General features: G+C 45.9%; 1 protein-coding gene across 1 annotated transcript in view; it reads right to left on the reverse strand.

The window, feature by feature from the left end:
- LOC145861706 (dysferlin-like) overlaps positions 1 to 17,545 on the reverse strand; it is a 182,712-nt gene that overhangs the window by 99,393 nt on the left and 65,774 nt on the right. The window contains 4 exon segments of the mRNA XM_082964598.1: positions 7,444 to 7,550; positions 7,723 to 7,854; positions 8,809 to 8,923; positions 13,617 to 13,722. Coding sequence (XP_082820724.1) covers positions 7,444 to 7,550; positions 7,723 to 7,854; positions 8,809 to 8,923; positions 13,617 to 13,722 — 460 coding nt within the window.

Below are 17,545 nucleotides of genomic sequence, written 5' to 3' on the forward strand. Positions count from 1 at the left end.
AGCACGGGGAGTAGCACGGGGGAGCAGCACGGGGAGCAGCAGGGGGAGCAGCAGGGGGAGCAGCACGGGGAGCAGCAGGGGGAGCAGCAGGGGGAGCAGCACGGGGAGCAGCAGGGGGAGCAGCAGCAGGGGGAGCGGCAAGGGGAGCAGAGGGGGAGCAGCAGGGGGAGCAGCAGGGGGAGTAGCAGGGGGAGCAGCAGGGGGAGAAGGTAGCTGACTAGTGGTGGCTATTCAGCAGTCTGAGGGTTGAAGCTATTGGCCAGTCTGACAGTTTTAGCCATGATGCTCCTGTACTGCACGCATCTGAGTGACTGAAGCGGGGAGAACAGGCCGTGGCTCGGGTGGCCGAGGTCCCTGAGGATTTTCTTGGAATTCCTGCGACACCTGGTGTTGTAAACGTCCTGGAGGACAGGCAGTGGTGCACCCAGTGGTAGAGCCTTGCAGGCCAGTGGTGGCGGAGTTACCGTGCCAGGCCGTGAGGAAGCCCAACAGTATGCTCTCGATGGTACCGCTGTATAGCACTGTGAGGGCCCTCGGGGACAGGCCGAAATTCTTCAGCATCCTAAGGTTAAAGAGTTGCTGTCGTGCCTTCTTCACCACGGTGTCCATGTTTGACCATTTCAGCTCTTCGGAGATGTGTATGCCGAGGAACTTGACGTTTTTTTTACCGTCTCCACAGCAAGCCCCGTTGATGAGGATGGTTCCTCCTGAAGTCCACAATCAACTCCTTTGTTTTGACTGACGTTGAGGGAGAGGTTGTTTACCTGGTCACCACTGGTCCTCCTCCCTGTAGTCTGTCTCGTCATTGTTGGTAATCAGGCCTACTACTGTCGTGTTGTCAGCGAACTTGATGATGGAGATGGAACTATGTGAGGCCGCACAGTCTTGGGCATACAGGGAATACAGGAGGGGACAGAGGATGCAACCTTGTGGGGCCCCCGTGTTGAGGATCAGTGTGAAGGAGGTAATGTTGCCTACCTTCATCACCTGGGGTGGCCCGTCAGGAAGTCCAGGACCTAGTTGTATAGGGAGGAACCCAGTCCCAGGGCAGTGAGCCTTTGTGGTGAGCTTAGAGGTCACTATGGTATCGAAGACGATGCTGTAGTCGATGAACAGCATCATCCCATATGTATTCCTCTTGTCCAGGTGGGTGAAGGGCAGTGTGCAGTGCAATGCCGAGGATCTGTCAGGGCGGTATGCGAGGTGATGGAATCTTTGACTAGCTTCTCGAAGCACTTCATGATGTCAGAAGTGAGTGCTACAGGCCGGTAGTCATTCAGTTCAGTTACTTTCCCTTTCTGGGGCACATGGATGATAGTGGACATCTGGGACAGGGGGATGATAGTGGACATCTGGGACAGGGGGATGATAGTGGACATCTGGAGCAGGGGGATGATAGTGGACATCTTGGACACAGGGATGATAGTGGACATCTGGGACACAGGGATGATAGTGGACATCTGGGACACAGGGATGATAGTGGACATCTGGGACACGGGGATGATAGTGGACATCTGGGACACGGGGATGATAGTGGACATCTGGGACACAGGGATGATAGTGGACATCTGGGACAGGGGATGATAGTGGACATCTGGGACAGGGGATGATAGTGGACATCTGGGACACAGGGATGATAGTGGACATCTGGGACAGGGGGATGATAGTGGACATCTGGGACAGGGGGATGATAGTGGACATCTGGGACAGGGGGATGATAGTGGACATCTGGGGCAGGGGGATGATAGTGGACATCTGGGACACAGGGATGATAGTGGACATCTGGGATAGGGGGATGATAGTGGACATCTGGGACAGGGGAATGATAGTGGACATCTGGGACACGGGGATGATAGTGGACATCTGGGACACGGGGATGATAGTGGACATCTGGGACATGGGGATGATAGTGGACATCTGGGACACAGGGATGATAGTGGACATCTGGGACACAGGGATGATAGTGGACATCTGGGACAGGGGGATGATAGTGGACATCTGGGACAGGGGAATGATAGTGGACATCTGGGACAGGGGGATGATAGTGGACATCTTGGGCAGAGGGATGATAGTGGACATCTGGGACACGGGGATGATAGTGGACATCTGGGACAGGGGGATGATAGTGGACATCTGGGACAGGGGGATGATAGTGGACATCTTGGACACAGGGATGATAGTGGACATCTGGGACACAGGGTTGATAGTGGACATCTGGGACACAGGGATGATAGTGGACATCTGGGACAGGGGGATGATAGTGGACATCTGGGACAGGGGGTGATAGTGGACATCTGGGACAGGGGGATGATAGTGGACATATTGGACAGGGGGATGATAGTGGACATCTGGGGCAGGGGGATGATAGTGGACATCTGGGGCAGGGGGATGATAGTGGACATCTGGGACACGGGGATGATAGTGGACATCTGGGACACGGGGATGATAGTGGACATCTGGGACACAGGGATGATAGTGGACATCTGGGACACGGGGATGATAGTGGACATCTGGGACACGGGGATGATAGTGGACATCTTGGACACAGGGATGATAGTGGACATCTGGGACAGGGGAATGATAGTGGACATCTGGGACAGGGGGATGATAGTGGACATCTGGGACAGGGGGATGATAGTGGACATCTTGGGAAGAGGGATGATAGTGGACATCTGGGACACAGGGATGATAGTGGACATCTGGGACACGGGGATGATAGTGGACATCTGCGACACGGGGATGATAGTGGACATCTGGGACACGGGGATGATAGTGGACATCTGGGACATGGGGATGATAGTGGACATCTGGGACACAGGGATAATAGTGGACATCTGGGACACAGGGATGATAGTGGACATCTGGGATAGGGGGATGATAGTGGACATCTGGGACAGGGGAATGATAGTGGACATCTGGGACAGAGGGATGATAGTGGACATCTTGGGCAGAGGGATGATAGTGGACATCTGGGACACGGGGATGATAGTGGACATCTGGGACAGGGGGATGATAGTGGACATCTGGGACAGGGGGATGATAGTGGACATCTTGGACACAGGGATGATAGTGGACATCTGGGACACAGGGTTGATAGTGGACATCTGGGACACAGGGATGATAGTGGACATCTGGGACAGGGGGATGATAGTGGACATCTGGGACAGGAGGAAGATAGTGGACATCTGGGACAGGGGGATGATAGTGGACATATTGGACAGGGGGATGATAGTGGGCATCTGGGGCAGGGGGATGATAGTGGACATCTGGGGCAGGGGGATGATAGTGGACATCTGGGACACAGGGATGATAGTGGACATCTGGGACAGGGGGATGATAGTGGACATCTGGGACACATGGATGATAGTGGACATCTAGGGCAGGGGGATGATAGTGGACATCTGGGACAGGGGGATGATAGTGGACATCTTGGGCAGAGGGATGATAGTGGACATCTTGGACATGGGGATGATAGTGGACATCTTGGGCAGAGGGATGATAGTGGACATCTTGGACATGGGGATGATAGTGGACATCTTGGACAGGGGACTATAGTGGGCATCTTGGACAGGGGATGATAGTGGACATCTTGGACAGGGGATGATAGTGGACATCTGGAGCAGGGGGATGATAGTGGAAATCTTGGACACAGGGATGATAGTGGACATCTGGGACACGGGGGATGATAGTGGACATCTGGGACAGGGGGATGATAGTGGACATCTGGGGCAGGGGGATGATAGTGGACATCTGGGACAGGGGGATGATAGTGGACATCTTGGGCAGAGGGATGATAGTGGACATCTTGGACATGGGGATGATAGTGGACATCTTGGGCAGAGGGATGATAGTGGACATCTTGGACATGGGGATGATAGTGGACATCTTGGGCAGGGGGATGATAGTGGACATCTGGGACAGGGAGATGATAGTGGACATCTGGGACACAGGGATGATAGTGGACATCTGGGACATAGGGATGATAGTGGACATCTGGGACAGGGGGATGATAGTGGACATCTGGGACACGGGGATGATAGTGGACATCTGGGACAGGGGGATGATAGTGGACATCTGGGACACAGGGGATGATAGTGGACATCTGGGACACAGGGATGATAGTGGACATCTGGGACACAGGGGATGATAGTGGACATCTGGGACACAGGGATGATAGTGGACATCTGGGACATCGGGATGATAGTGGACATCTGGGACAGGGGGATGATAGTGGACATCTGGGACAGGGGGATGATAGTGGACATCTTGGGCAGAGGGATGATAGTGGACATCTTGGACAGGGGGATGATAGTGGACATCTGGGACAGGGAGATGATAGTGGACATCTTGGACACAGGGATGATAGTGGACATTTTGATGCAGGTGGGGATAACGCACTGAGCTAGAGAGAGATTGACAATGTCAGGAAACACAACAGCTATCTGGTCTGCACATTCTCTGAGGGTGCTGCTAGGGATGCCATCTGGGCCGACAGCCTCGCAAGGGTAAACACCTTTGAATGACTTATATACCTTCTATGTGGAGACCGTGAGTATGTAAGCCTGTCCTCAGGAGCTCTCCTCGGAGTCGTTTTGCTCGAAGCGTGAGGAAAAAGGTGTTTAGCTCGTCCGGTAGCTGTTTAGCTCGTCCGGTAGCTGTTTAGCTCGTCCGGTAGGTGTTTAGCTCGTCCGGTAGGCCGGTGTTGGTGTCCGCGACGTGACTAGCTTTCTTTTTTTTTGTAATTCATGATCGTTAGAAGCCCCTGCCACGTACATCTCATATCCGACCCGCTGAATTGCTCCTCCACTTTGTCCCTTTACTTGTGTCTCGCCATCTTGATTAATTTTTGACGGCTCAAAACAGTGGGAAATTAGCATTTATATCAATATATATCCTTTTGAGTTGATTGATAGAGGTGTAGGAGAGAAATCGTACTATCTGTGTAAATTACAAGGTGTTACACCACGACCACATAGTGGTGCTCTTTCTAAGGCCCATCTCTGTCAGGTTTCATAACTTTCTCTGCTATATGGTCTAAATTAGATGATGAAGGCACCAGCTTCTCACAACAGATGAGCAGTTTTCAGACCATAACAGATGTTCTCAGAACCATAACAGATATTCTTAGAACCATAACAGATGTTCTTAGAACCCTAACAGATGTTCTCAGAACCATAACAGATGTTCTTAGAACCCTAACAGATGTTCTCAGAACCCTAACAGATGTTCTCAGAACCCTAACAGATGTTCTCAGAACCATAACAGATGTTCTCAGAACCATAACAGATGTTCTCAGACCATAACAGATGTTCTCAGACCATAGCAGATGTTCTCAGAACCATACAGAGGTTCTCAGAACCATACAGAGGTTCTCAGAACCATAACAGATGTTCTCAGAACCATAACAGATGTTCTCAGACCATAGCAGATGTTCTCAGAACCATACAGATGTTCTTAGAACCATAACATATGTTCTCAGAACCAAAACAGATGTTCTCAGAACCATAAAATATGTTCTTAGAACAATAACAGATGTTCTTAGAAACATAACAGATGTTCTCAGAACAATAACAGATGCTCTTAAAACATTCACAGATGTTCTCAGAACGATAACAGATGTTCTCAGAACCATAACAGATGTTCTCAGAACCGTAACAGATGTTCTTAGAACCGTAACAGATGTTCTTAGAACAATAACAGATGTTCTTAGACCATAACAGATGTTCTTGGAACCATAACAGATGTTCTCAGAACCATAACAGATGTTCTGAGAACCATAACAGATGTTCTCAGGACCATAACAGATGTTCTTGGAACCACAACAGATGTTCTCAGAACCATAACAGATGTTCTCAGACCATAACAGATGTTCTCAGACCATAGCAGATGTTCTCAGAACCATACAGAGGTTCTCAGAACCATACAGAGGTTCTCAGAACCATAACAGATGTTCTCAGAACCATAACAGATGTTCTCAGACCATAGCAGATGTTCTCAGAACCATACAGATGTTCTTAGAACCGTAACAGATGTTCTTAGAACAATAACAGATGTTCTTAGACCATAACAGATGTTCTTGGAACCATAACAGATGTTCTCAGACCATAGCAGATGTTCTCAGAACCATACAGATGTTCTTAGAACCATAAAATATGTTCTTAGAACAATAACAGATGTTCTTAGAAACATAACAGATGTTCTCAGAACAATAACAGATGCTCTTAAAACATTCACAGATGTTCTCAGAACAATAACAGATGTTCTTAGAAACATAACAGATGTTCTCAGAACAATAACAGATGCTCTTAAAACATTCACAGATGTTCTCAGAACGATAACAGATGTTCTCAGAACCATAACAGATGTTCTCAGAACCGTAACAGATGTTCTTAGAACCGTAACAGATGTTCTTAGAACAATAACAGATGTTCTTAGACCATAACAGATGTTCTTGGAACCATAACAGATGTTCTCAGAACCATAACAGATGTTCTGAGAACCATAACAGATGTTCTCAGGACCATAACAGATGTTCTTGGAACCACAACAGATGTTCTCAGAACCATAACAGATGTTCTTGGAACCATAACAGATGTTCTTGGAACCATAACAGATGTTCTCAGAACCGTAACAGATGTTCTCAGACCATAGCAGATGTTCTCAGAACCATACAAATGTTCTCAGAACCATAACATATGTTCTCAGAACCAAAACAGATGTTCTCAGAACCATAACAGATGTTCTTAGAACAATAACAGATGTTCTTAGAACCATACAGATGTTCTCAGAACCATAACAGATGTTCTTAGAACCCTAACAGATGTTCTTAGAACCATAACAGATGTTCTCAGAACCATAACAGATGTTCTCAGAACCGTAACAGATGTTCTTAGAACCGTAACAGATGTTCTTAGACCATAGCAGATGTTCTCGGAACCATAGCAGATGTTCTCAGAACCAAAACAGATGTTCTTAGACCATAGCAGATGTTCTCAGAACCATAACAGATGTTCTTAGAACAATAACAGATGTTCTTAGAACCATACAGATGTTCTCAGAACCATAACAGATGTTCTTAGAACCCTAACAGATGTTCTTAGAACCATAACAGATGTTCTCAGAACCGTAACAGATGTTCTTAGAACCGTAACAGATGTTCTTAGACCATAACAGATGTTCTCGGAACCATAGCAGATGTTCTCAGAACCAAAACAGATGTTCTTAGACCATAGCAGATGTTCTCAGAACCATAACAGATTTTCTCAGAATATCTTATATAGATATGTCCTCATTAAATTGTGTTTTTAAACTAAACAAATATGTAGTTGTACGTACACACACACACACACACACACACACACACACACACACACACACACACACACACACACACACACACACACACACACACACACACACACACACACACACACACACACACACCTGCAGGTCCTGTGGTTTGTTTGGGAGAGATGCCTTGTTACCCTGCTGCCTCTTCTTTCTCTTCACTCCAGGGGTGTAGTTAGGGGGGGCCCGTTTAGGGGTCTGAGCTGGCAGGGGTAACATGATGACACATACACAGAGTTGAAAACAAATCACACAAAAGACAAACTATGTAAAAAAAAAAAAATTACAGAAACTTCATACTGCAATTTCAGGAGCTGGCTGGCTTGCTAGGGGTCAGGGGTCAGGGGTCAGGACTCCGGAGGAAGGGGTGGTTACCTGTGGGGGTCTCTTGGCCGCCCTGGCCCCCCTGATGGGGCCCCTGGTGACTCCCGGTGTCTGGGTCATCTGTCTGCTCCATCATCAACATGCTCTCTGTGTCCTCCTCACCCATGGTGTCCAACGAGAAGACTGGAGTAGACACACACATAAAGTACAACCCTCGTCATGACAGTGTGAGTGAGTGAGTGAGTGAGTGAGTGAGTGAGTGAGTGAGTGAGTGAGTGAGTGAGTGAGTGAGTGAGTGAGAGAGAGAGAGAGAGAGAGAGACCAAAACAGCACAGAAGAATACCAGAAAGCAACCTGGAACCAAAATATCCAAACATTCTTAGATAACTATCTATCTAAACCAATCAACCTGCACATGTACTCTACTGTATGATTATTGTTATTGTTGAATGTATGGTTATTTTGACCCTTGGTTACTGTTGTCCCGCTGACAATTTTGATTCTCATTTTTATTTATTTTTATATAGTAAATATCCAAAATAAGCTTTGGCAATATGTACATTGTTACGTCATGCCAATAAAGCGAATTTAATTGAAATTGAGAGAGAGAGAGAGGGAGAGAGACAGAGAGAGAGAGGGAGAGAGACAGAGAGAGAGGGAGAAAGACAGAGAGAGAGAGAGAGAGAGAGAGAGAGAGAAAGAGAGAGACAGACAGGGAGAGAGGGAGAGAGAGAGAGAGGGAGAAAGACAGGGACAGAGAGAGAGAGAGAGAGAGACAGAGAGAGAGAAAGAGAGACAGAGAGAGAGAGTGGGAGAGAGAAAGAGAGAGAATTGAGAGAGAGAGAGAGACATTGTTTTTTTAAGTTATTTTATTTAACCTTTATTTAACTTGGCAAGTCAGTTAAGAACAAATTCTTATTTACAATGACGGCCTACCAAAAGGCAAAAGGCCTCCTGCGGGGATGGGGGCTGTGATTAAAAATGAAAAAAAATATATAGGACAAAACACACATCACGACAACACAACACTACATAAAGAGATAGCTAAGACAACAACACAGACTAGGACTGTTTTGGGCTAGGTTTGATATGAGAGCTCTACTGGTATCTGGATACTTTTTTGGAGATGTCTTATACCTGTGACAGTGTCCAGCTCCACAGGTTTCTCCCGGGCCTCTGGCTGAGGAGGAGGCTGGAAGAAAGGAGTCATCCCTGGGGGAGGGATGTAGGAAACCTGCAGGCTCAGTGTGGCCTAGTGGAGGAAACAGGTCAAAGATGATTTACTAAACAGAGACAGACATGTACACAACAAAACTATTCTCTTGCTTTTGTTGGAGGTTCATATCTGAAAAAAAATCACTTCCAGGTAGGAAATATATCTGATATTACCAGTATTATATTCAGGATCTATCCTAATAGTTATTTCATCTTCAAATTATATTTTAGCAGGAATCTTTTTGTGAATGATCTCCACAGAACATCTTGATTTGGTCTGTGAGTGATATGGATCATATGAATGGGTTGATTTTCAGGGGGCGGTGTTGGGAGCAGGGCCCTCTTTTTGTGTCCTAAATGACACACTATTTAGGGCACTACTGTTGATCAGGGTCTATAGGGTAGTGGACTACTGTAGACCAGGGTAGTGGACTACTGTAGACCAGGGTAGTGGACTACTGTTGACCAGGGTAGTGGACTACTGTTGACCAGGGTAGTGGACTACTGTAGACCAGGGTAGTGGACTACTGTAGACCAGGGTAGTGGACTACTGTAGACCAGGGTAGTGGACTACTGTAGACCAGGGTAGTGGACTACTGTAGACCAGGGTAGTGGACTACTGTTGACCAGGGTAGTGGACTACTGTTGACCAGGGTAGTGGACTACTGTAGACCAGGGTAGTGGACTACTGTTGACCAGGGTAGTGGACTACTGTTGACCAGGGTAGTGGACTACTGTTGACCAGGGTAGTGGACTACTGTTGACCAGGGTAGTGGACTACTGTTGACCAGGGTAGTGGACTACTGTAGACCAGGGTAGTGGACTACTGTAGACCAGGGTAGTGGACTACTGTAGACCAGGGTAGTGGACTACTGTAGACCAGGGTCTATAGGGTAGTGGACTACTGTTGACCAGGGTAGTGGACTACTGTAGACCAGGGTAGTGGACTACTGTAGACCAGGGTCTATAGGGTAGTGGACTACTGTTAACCAGGGTAGTGGACTACTGTAGACCAGGGTAGTGGACTACTGTAGACCAGGGTAGTGGACTACTGTTGACCAGGGTAGTGGACTACTGTTGACCAGGGTAGTGGACTACTGTTGACCAGGGTAGTGGACTACTGTAGACCAGGGTAGTGGACTACTGTTGACCAGGGTCTATAGGGTAGTGGACTACTGTTAACCAGGGTAGTGGACTACTGTTAACCAGGGTAGTGGACTACTGTTGACCAGGGTAGTGGACTACTGTAGACCAGGGTAGTGGACTACTGTAGACCAGGGTAGTGGACTACTGTTGACCAGGGTAGTGGACTACTGTAGACCAGGGTAGTGGACTACTGTAGACCAGGGTAGTGGACTACTGTAGACCAGGGTAGTGGACTACTGTAGACCAGGGTAGTGGACTACTGTAGACCAGGGTAGTGGACTACTGTTGACCAGGGTAGTGGACTACTGTTGACCAGGGTAGTGGACTACTGTAGACCAGGGTAGTGGACTACTGTTGACCAGGGTAGTGGACTACTGTAGACCAGGGTAGTGGACTACTGTTGACCAGGGTAGTGGACTACTGTAGACCAGGGTAGTGGACTACTGTAGACCAGGGTAGTGGACTACTGTAGACCAGGGTAGTGGACTACTGTAGACCAGGGTAGTGGACTACTGTAGACCAGGGTAGTGGACTACTGTTGACCAGGGTAGTGGACTACTGTTGACCAGGGTCTATAGGGTAGTGGACTACTGTAGACCAGGGTCTATAGGGTAGTGGACTACTGTTAACCAGGGTAGTGGACTACTGTTAACCAGGGTAGTGGACTACTGTAGACCAGGGTCTATAGGGTAGTGGACTACTGTAGACCAGGGTCTATAGGGTAGTGGACTACTGTTAACCAGGGTAGTGGACTACTGTTAACCAGGGTAGTGGACTACTGTTGACCAGGGTAGTGGACTACTGTTGACCAGGGTAGTGGACTACTGTTGACCAGGGTAGTGGACTACTGTAGACCAGGGTAGTGGACTACTGTAGACCAGGGTCTATAGGGTAGTGGACTACTGTTAACCAGGGTAGTGGACTACTGTTGACCAGGGTAGTGGACTACTGTAGACCAGGGTAGTGGACTACTGTTGACCAGGGACCATAGGGAATCGGTTGCCATTTGAGACAGAAGAGAGGGTTCCTGAGGGTGTTTGTGAAACTGTCTGTCTGTGCCTGGGGGCTGTACCTGGACCAGACAGACAGACAGACAGACAGACAGACAGACAGGTTTTCCTGAGGATGTGAGCTATTCTGAGAGAGGTGCTACAGAGAAGGAAGAAAAACACCTTTTTGGCTGGTACACACATACACACCCGGGCAGAAAATAGTTTGCCATTGTTTTCTCAAAAAGAACACTCGAAATAAAGCCAAGAACACTGATTTACTGATAAAATATGTCCGCCACTAAATAAAGGTAATGTTGGTTGAATTAATTCTGTGCGAATGATATAGAGCAGTGGTTCCCACACTTATTATTGTCCCGTACCCCTTCAAACATTCACCCTCCTGCTGTACCCCTTCAAACATTCACCCTCCTGCTGTACCCCTTCAAACATTCACCCTCCTGCTGTACCCCTTCAAACATTCACCCTCCTGCTGTACCCCTTCTAACATTCACCCTCCTGCTGTACCCCTTCAAACATTCACCCTCCTGCTGTACCCCTTCAAACATTCACCCTCCTGCTGTAACCCTTCAAACATTCACCCTCCTGCTGTACCCCTTCTAACATTCACCCTCCTCCCATACCCCTTCAAACATTCACCCTCCTGCTGTACCCCTTCTAACATTCACCCTCCTGCTGTACCCCTTCAAACATTCACCCTCCTGCTGTACCCCTTCTAACATTCACCCTCCTGCTGTACCCCTTCTAACATTCACCCTCCTGCTGTACCCCTTCTAACATTCACCCTCCTCCCGTACCCCTTCAAACATTCACCCTCCAGCTGTACCCCTTCAAACATTCACCCTCCTCCCGTACCCCTTCAAACATTCACCCTCCTGCTGTACCCCCTCTAGCACCAGGGTCAGCACTCTCAAATGTTGTTTTTTGCCATCATTGTTAGCCTGCCACACACACACACTATACGATACATTTATTAAATGTAAGAATGAGTGTGAGTTTTTGTCACAACCCGGCTCGTGGGAAGTGACAAAGAGCTCTTATAGGACCAGGGCACAAATAATAATATAATAATAATCAATAATTTTGCTCTTTATTTAGCCATCTTACATATAAAACCTTATTCGTTCATCAAAAATGTTGAATAATTCCCCACAGGTTAATGAGAAGGGTGTGCTTGAAAGGATGCTCATATCTCTGTAATGTTGGGTTGTATTGGAGAGAGTCTCAGTCTTAAATCATTTTCTACACACAGTCTGTGCCTGTATTTAGTTTTCATGCTAGTGAGGGCCGAGAATCCACTCTCACATAGGTACATGGTTGAAAAGGGCATCAGTGTCTTAACAGCGCGATTTGCCAAGGCAGGATACTCTGAGCGCCGCCCAATCCAGAAATTTGGTCGTGGCTTCTGATTAAATTAAATTATCACAGAACCGCTTGTTGCAATTTAATGAGCCTCTCTTGTTCAGATTTTGGTAAGTGGGGAGGCAGGGCATGAAAGGGATAACGAATCCAGTTGTTTGTGTCATCTGTTTTGGGAAAGTACCAGTGTAATTGCGCACCCAACTCACTCAGGTGCTTCGCTATATCACATTTGACATTGTCCGTAAACTTGAGTTAATTTGCACACCAAAAAAAATCATAAAATGATGGAAAGACCTGTGTGTTGTCCTTGTTAATGCAGACAGAGAAGAGCTCCAACTTCTTAATCATAGCCTCAATTTTGTCGCACACATTGAATATAGTTGCGGAGAGTCCCTGTAATCCTAGATTCAGATCATTCAGGCGAGAAAAAACATCACCCAGATAGGCCAGTCGTGTGAGAAACTCGTCATCATGCAAGCGGTCAGACAAGTGAAAGTTATGGTCAGTAAAGAAAACTTTAAGCTCGTCTCTCAATTCAAAAAAAAAAAACGTGTCAATACTTTTCCCAATTTTTTTTGTCTTCTTTTTGTATGAGAATCTATCTATCTATCTATCTATCTATCTATCTATCTATCTATCTATCTATCTATCTATCTATCTATCTATCTATCTATCTATCTATCTATCTGTCTGTCTGTCTGTCTGTCTGTCTGTCTGTCTGTCTGTCTGTCTATCTTATCTATCTATCGTATCTATCTATTGTATCTATCTATCGTATCTATCTATCTATCTATCTATCTATCTATCTATCTATCTATCTATCTATCTATCTATCGTATCTATGTCTATTTCTATTTGGCGTACCCCCGATGGCATTGCGATTACCGCTGGGTCAGTTGTACAACAAATGCATTCGACTGAAATGTGTCTTCCGCATTTAACCCAACCTCTCTGAATCATAAAGGTGTGTGTTTATACGATGAAACGTACAGGAAATGGCTGTTTTGGGTTAATGAATATAAACAGCAAGTAGAAACGTTCCAAACATAAGAACGTTACGTTTCATCTGCAGTATGACCCAGGCGGTCAAATCAAATCAAATTTTATTAGTCGCATACACATATTTTGCAGGTGCAGCAAAATGCTTGTGTGTGTGTGTGTGTGTGTGTGTGTGTGTGTGTGTGTGACTGCGTGTGTGTGTGCGTGTCTCACCCCAGTATTGTTCCTCTTGGTGTCCAGTAGGGACACAGTGAAGCTAGCAGCCAGGTTAGGGGAGTTGAGGATATCCCTGAGAGCCACTCTACTCTCCCCCAAGAACCTAGCAACAGAGAGAATATACACTGGTTAGTAGTGAACAGACAGACAGACAGACAGACAGACAGACAGACAGACAGACAGACAGACAGACAGACAGACAGACAGACAGACAGACAGACAGACAGACAGACAGACAGACAGACAGACAGACAGACAGACAGACAGACAGACAGACAGACAGACAGACAGACAGACAGACAGACAGACAGACAGACAGACAGACAGACAGACAGACAGACACAGAAGAGGAGTGGAACAGAGGGAAGGCAGAGCAGTAGAATACAGGATATGAGTCAGCCACTTCCCTGTCTCACCTGTACTCACACAGACACAGCTGAGGACAGTATAGCAAACATTACATCAGCCATCCATTTCCCCTCTCTCATCTGTAACCACAGTCAACAGCTACTCTGAGATATAGAACCATAAAGAGGCTAGCTGGAAATCCCAGAGGGTAACTGTCTATTCAGCTATTCAGTTATTCAATAGCCATTAGCGATCCTAGTGGCCAGTGATATGGAGACAGGGAAGCAATGCTAATGCACTAAGAACGTGAGAATGAGAGAATGCTAGAATGTTAGAATGCTAGAATGTTAGAATGCTAGAATGTTAGAATGCTAGAATGTTAAAATGTTAGAATGTTAGAATGCTAGAATGCTAGAATGCTAGAATGTTAGAATGTTAGAATGTTAGAATGCTAGAATGCTAGTATGCTAGAATGTTAAAATGTTAAAATGTTAGAATGCTAGAATGTTAGAATGCTAGAATGTTAGAATGCTAGAATGTTAGAATGTGAGAATGTTAGAACGCTAGAATGTTAGAAGGCTAGAATGTTAGAACGCTAGAATTCTAGAATGTTAGAATGTTAGAATGCTGGAATGTTAGAATGCTAGAATGTGAGAATGCTAGAATGTGAGAATGTTAGAATGCTAGAATGTTAGAATGTTAGAATGTGAGAATGTGAGAATGTTAGAATGTTAGAATGTTAGAATTTGAGAATGCTAGAATGTGAGAATGTTAGAATGCTAGAATGTGAGAATGCTAGAATATTAGAACGCTAGAATGTTAGAACGCTAGAATGTTAGAATGTGAGAATGCTAGAATGTTAGAACGCTAGAATGTTAGAATGCTAGAATGTTAGAATGCTAGAATGTTAGAATGTGAGAATGCTAGAATGTTAGAATGTGAGAATGCTAGAATGTTAGAATGCTAGAATGTGAGAATGCTAGAATGCTAGAATGTTAGAATGCTAGAATGGTAGAATGTGAGCATGCTAGAATGTTAGAATGTGAGTGTGAGAATGCTAGAATGTTAGAATGTTACAATGTTACAATGTGAGAGTGTGAGAATGCTAGAATGTTAGACTGTTAGAATGCTAGAATGTTAGAATGCGAGAGTGTGAGAATGCTAGAATGTTAGAATGCTCATTCTCTCATGCCTGGTGTTATTCCAACCTATTCCAACCTGTCCAATAGCTGGGCGCTATTGTCTAGACTCCTTAAGACCTATGTTGACTTGGGCCCTATTGTCCAAAACTTTAAGGCAGCAGGGAAGCTAATCAGCTATTCAGTAGCTATTAACAAGCGTTGTCTTGGAGACGATCCTAACACTGCCATAATGTTCCCGGGAAGACAATGGAAACCTGACTAGTGATTGGAACACCGATCGACATTCTAACGGTACACCTTGGGATTCGGACAAAAACAATGCGTTCTGGGAGTGTTCCATCGTTAGCAATTTCCTTAGAGAACATGTTCATTAATGAATTCACACCAGCAGTAAACAGGTTACGGGTTGTTAAGTAAAACAATCACCCAACAACAACATCAACAATATGGGGCATAGAGAAGTGGATACCATGGCTCTGTTACCTACTTCAACCGAAACCCTTGAAGTGTTTATAGATCAAGAGGACTGAATAAATGTAACAATATGGCAATAATACTACATTGCTGACACCTATCCAGCAACGTCAGATCTGTGAAGGAATCAAGAGATGGTATCAAGCACAACGTTACCCACGAAGGCACTTTAACTGCTATTGGCAGAGCCACCGTACAGACCAGGAAGTGTTACCATGATGAGTAAACAGGAAGTCCCATGTTTACGTGACTCCTCCCTCTCTCTGGCTGCGTTGCCCCTGATAACAAGGTCACATTCCGTAGATTCTGCAGCTCAAACTTCATTGTGATCTCTAATTGTTTTTACCATCTTAGAATCCTGGGCCCAAGCATAAAGCTTTAGGTCAGCGAGCTAACACAGCCTTGCAACAGGAGATCCTGTGTTCGAACCTGGTCAGTGACAATTACATGTAACTAGTCATACACTGTATCATGGTCACTAGCATGGTCTCAAATCTGTTCACAATGTATTGAACACTCCTATGGTCATCTGTCACACCAAACAGATCTGCCCCTCTCTGGAATTCTCTTAGCTTGTCCGTTTATTAGAATGTACCAACAAACAAACAAAAAACGTCAGAAGGGAAGTTCCTCAGAGAGACCAACCCCCCCCCCCCCCCCCCCCCAAACCCCGTCTCTGAGTGGAATAGACCAGTCAATCCTCCCTTCTGTCCAATATCACAATGGAGCATTCCTTCTGTGTTTTCCTGCTGTTATCAGGAGGAATGATCAATCACTATGAAAGCTAACGATAACTTCCCAACTCACACACACACACACACACTTTCCCAATGCTGTCTATTCTGGGAACTGAGGAAACTTTCCTGATGCTGTCCTTTCTGGGAACTGAGGAAACTTTCCTGATGCTGTCCTTTCTGGGAACTGAGGAAACTTTCCTGATGCTGTCCTTTCTGGGAACTGAGGAAACTTTCCTGATGCTGTCCTTTCTGGGAACTGAGGAAACGTTCCTGATGCTGTCTATTCTGGGAACTGAGGAAACTTCCCTAATGCTGTCTATTCTGGGAACTGAGGAAACTTCCCTAATGCTGTCTATTCTGGGAACTGAGGAAACTTTCCTGATGCTGTCCTTTCTGGGAACTGAGGAAACTTTCCTGATGCTGTCCTTTCTGGGAACTGAGGAAACTTTCCTGATGCTGTCCTTTCTGGGAACTGAGGAAACTTTCCTGATGCTGTCCTTTCTGGGAACTGAGGAAACTTTCCTGATGCTGTCTATTCTGGGAACTGAGGAAACTTTCCTGATGCTGTCCTTTCTGGGAACTGAGGAAGGATTTGTATTATGTGAGTGGTGATATACAGGGCATTCGAAAAGTATTCAGACCCCTTGACTTTTTCCACATTTTGTTACGTTACAGGCTTATTCTAAAATGATTTTTTTTTTTTTTTACTTAGTCATGTATCTCCACAGAATACCCCATAATGACAAAGCAAAAACAGGTTTTTATACATTTTTACAGATGTATTATAAATTAAATATAACATTTACATAAGTATTCAGACCATTTACTCAGTACTTTGTTGAAGCACCTTTGGCAGCGATTACAGCCTCAAGTCTTCTTGGGTATGACGCTACAAGCTTGGCACACTTGTATTTCGGGAGTTTCTCCCACTCTGCAAATCCTCTCAAGCTCTGTCAGGTTGGATGGGGAGTGTCGCTGCACAGCTATTTTCAGGTCTCTCCAGAGATGTTAGATCGGGTTCAAGTCTGGGCTCTGGCTGGGCTACTCAAGGACATTCAGAGACTTGTCCCGAAGCCCCTCCGGCGTTGCCTTGGCTGTGTGCTTAGGGTCTTTGTCCTGTTGGAAGGTGAACCTTCACCCCAGTCTGATCCTGACTAGTCTCCCAGTCCCTGCCGCAGAAAAACATCCCCACAGCATGATGCTGCCACCACCATGCTTCACCGTA

The sequence above is a fragment of the Salmo salar genome, chromosome 18 (genome assembly GCF_965601325.2).
Source record: "Salmo salar chromosome 18, fSalSal1, whole genome shotgun sequence".
Lineage (NCBI taxonomy): Eukaryota > Metazoa > Chordata > Actinopteri > Salmoniformes > Salmonidae > Salmo > Salmo salar.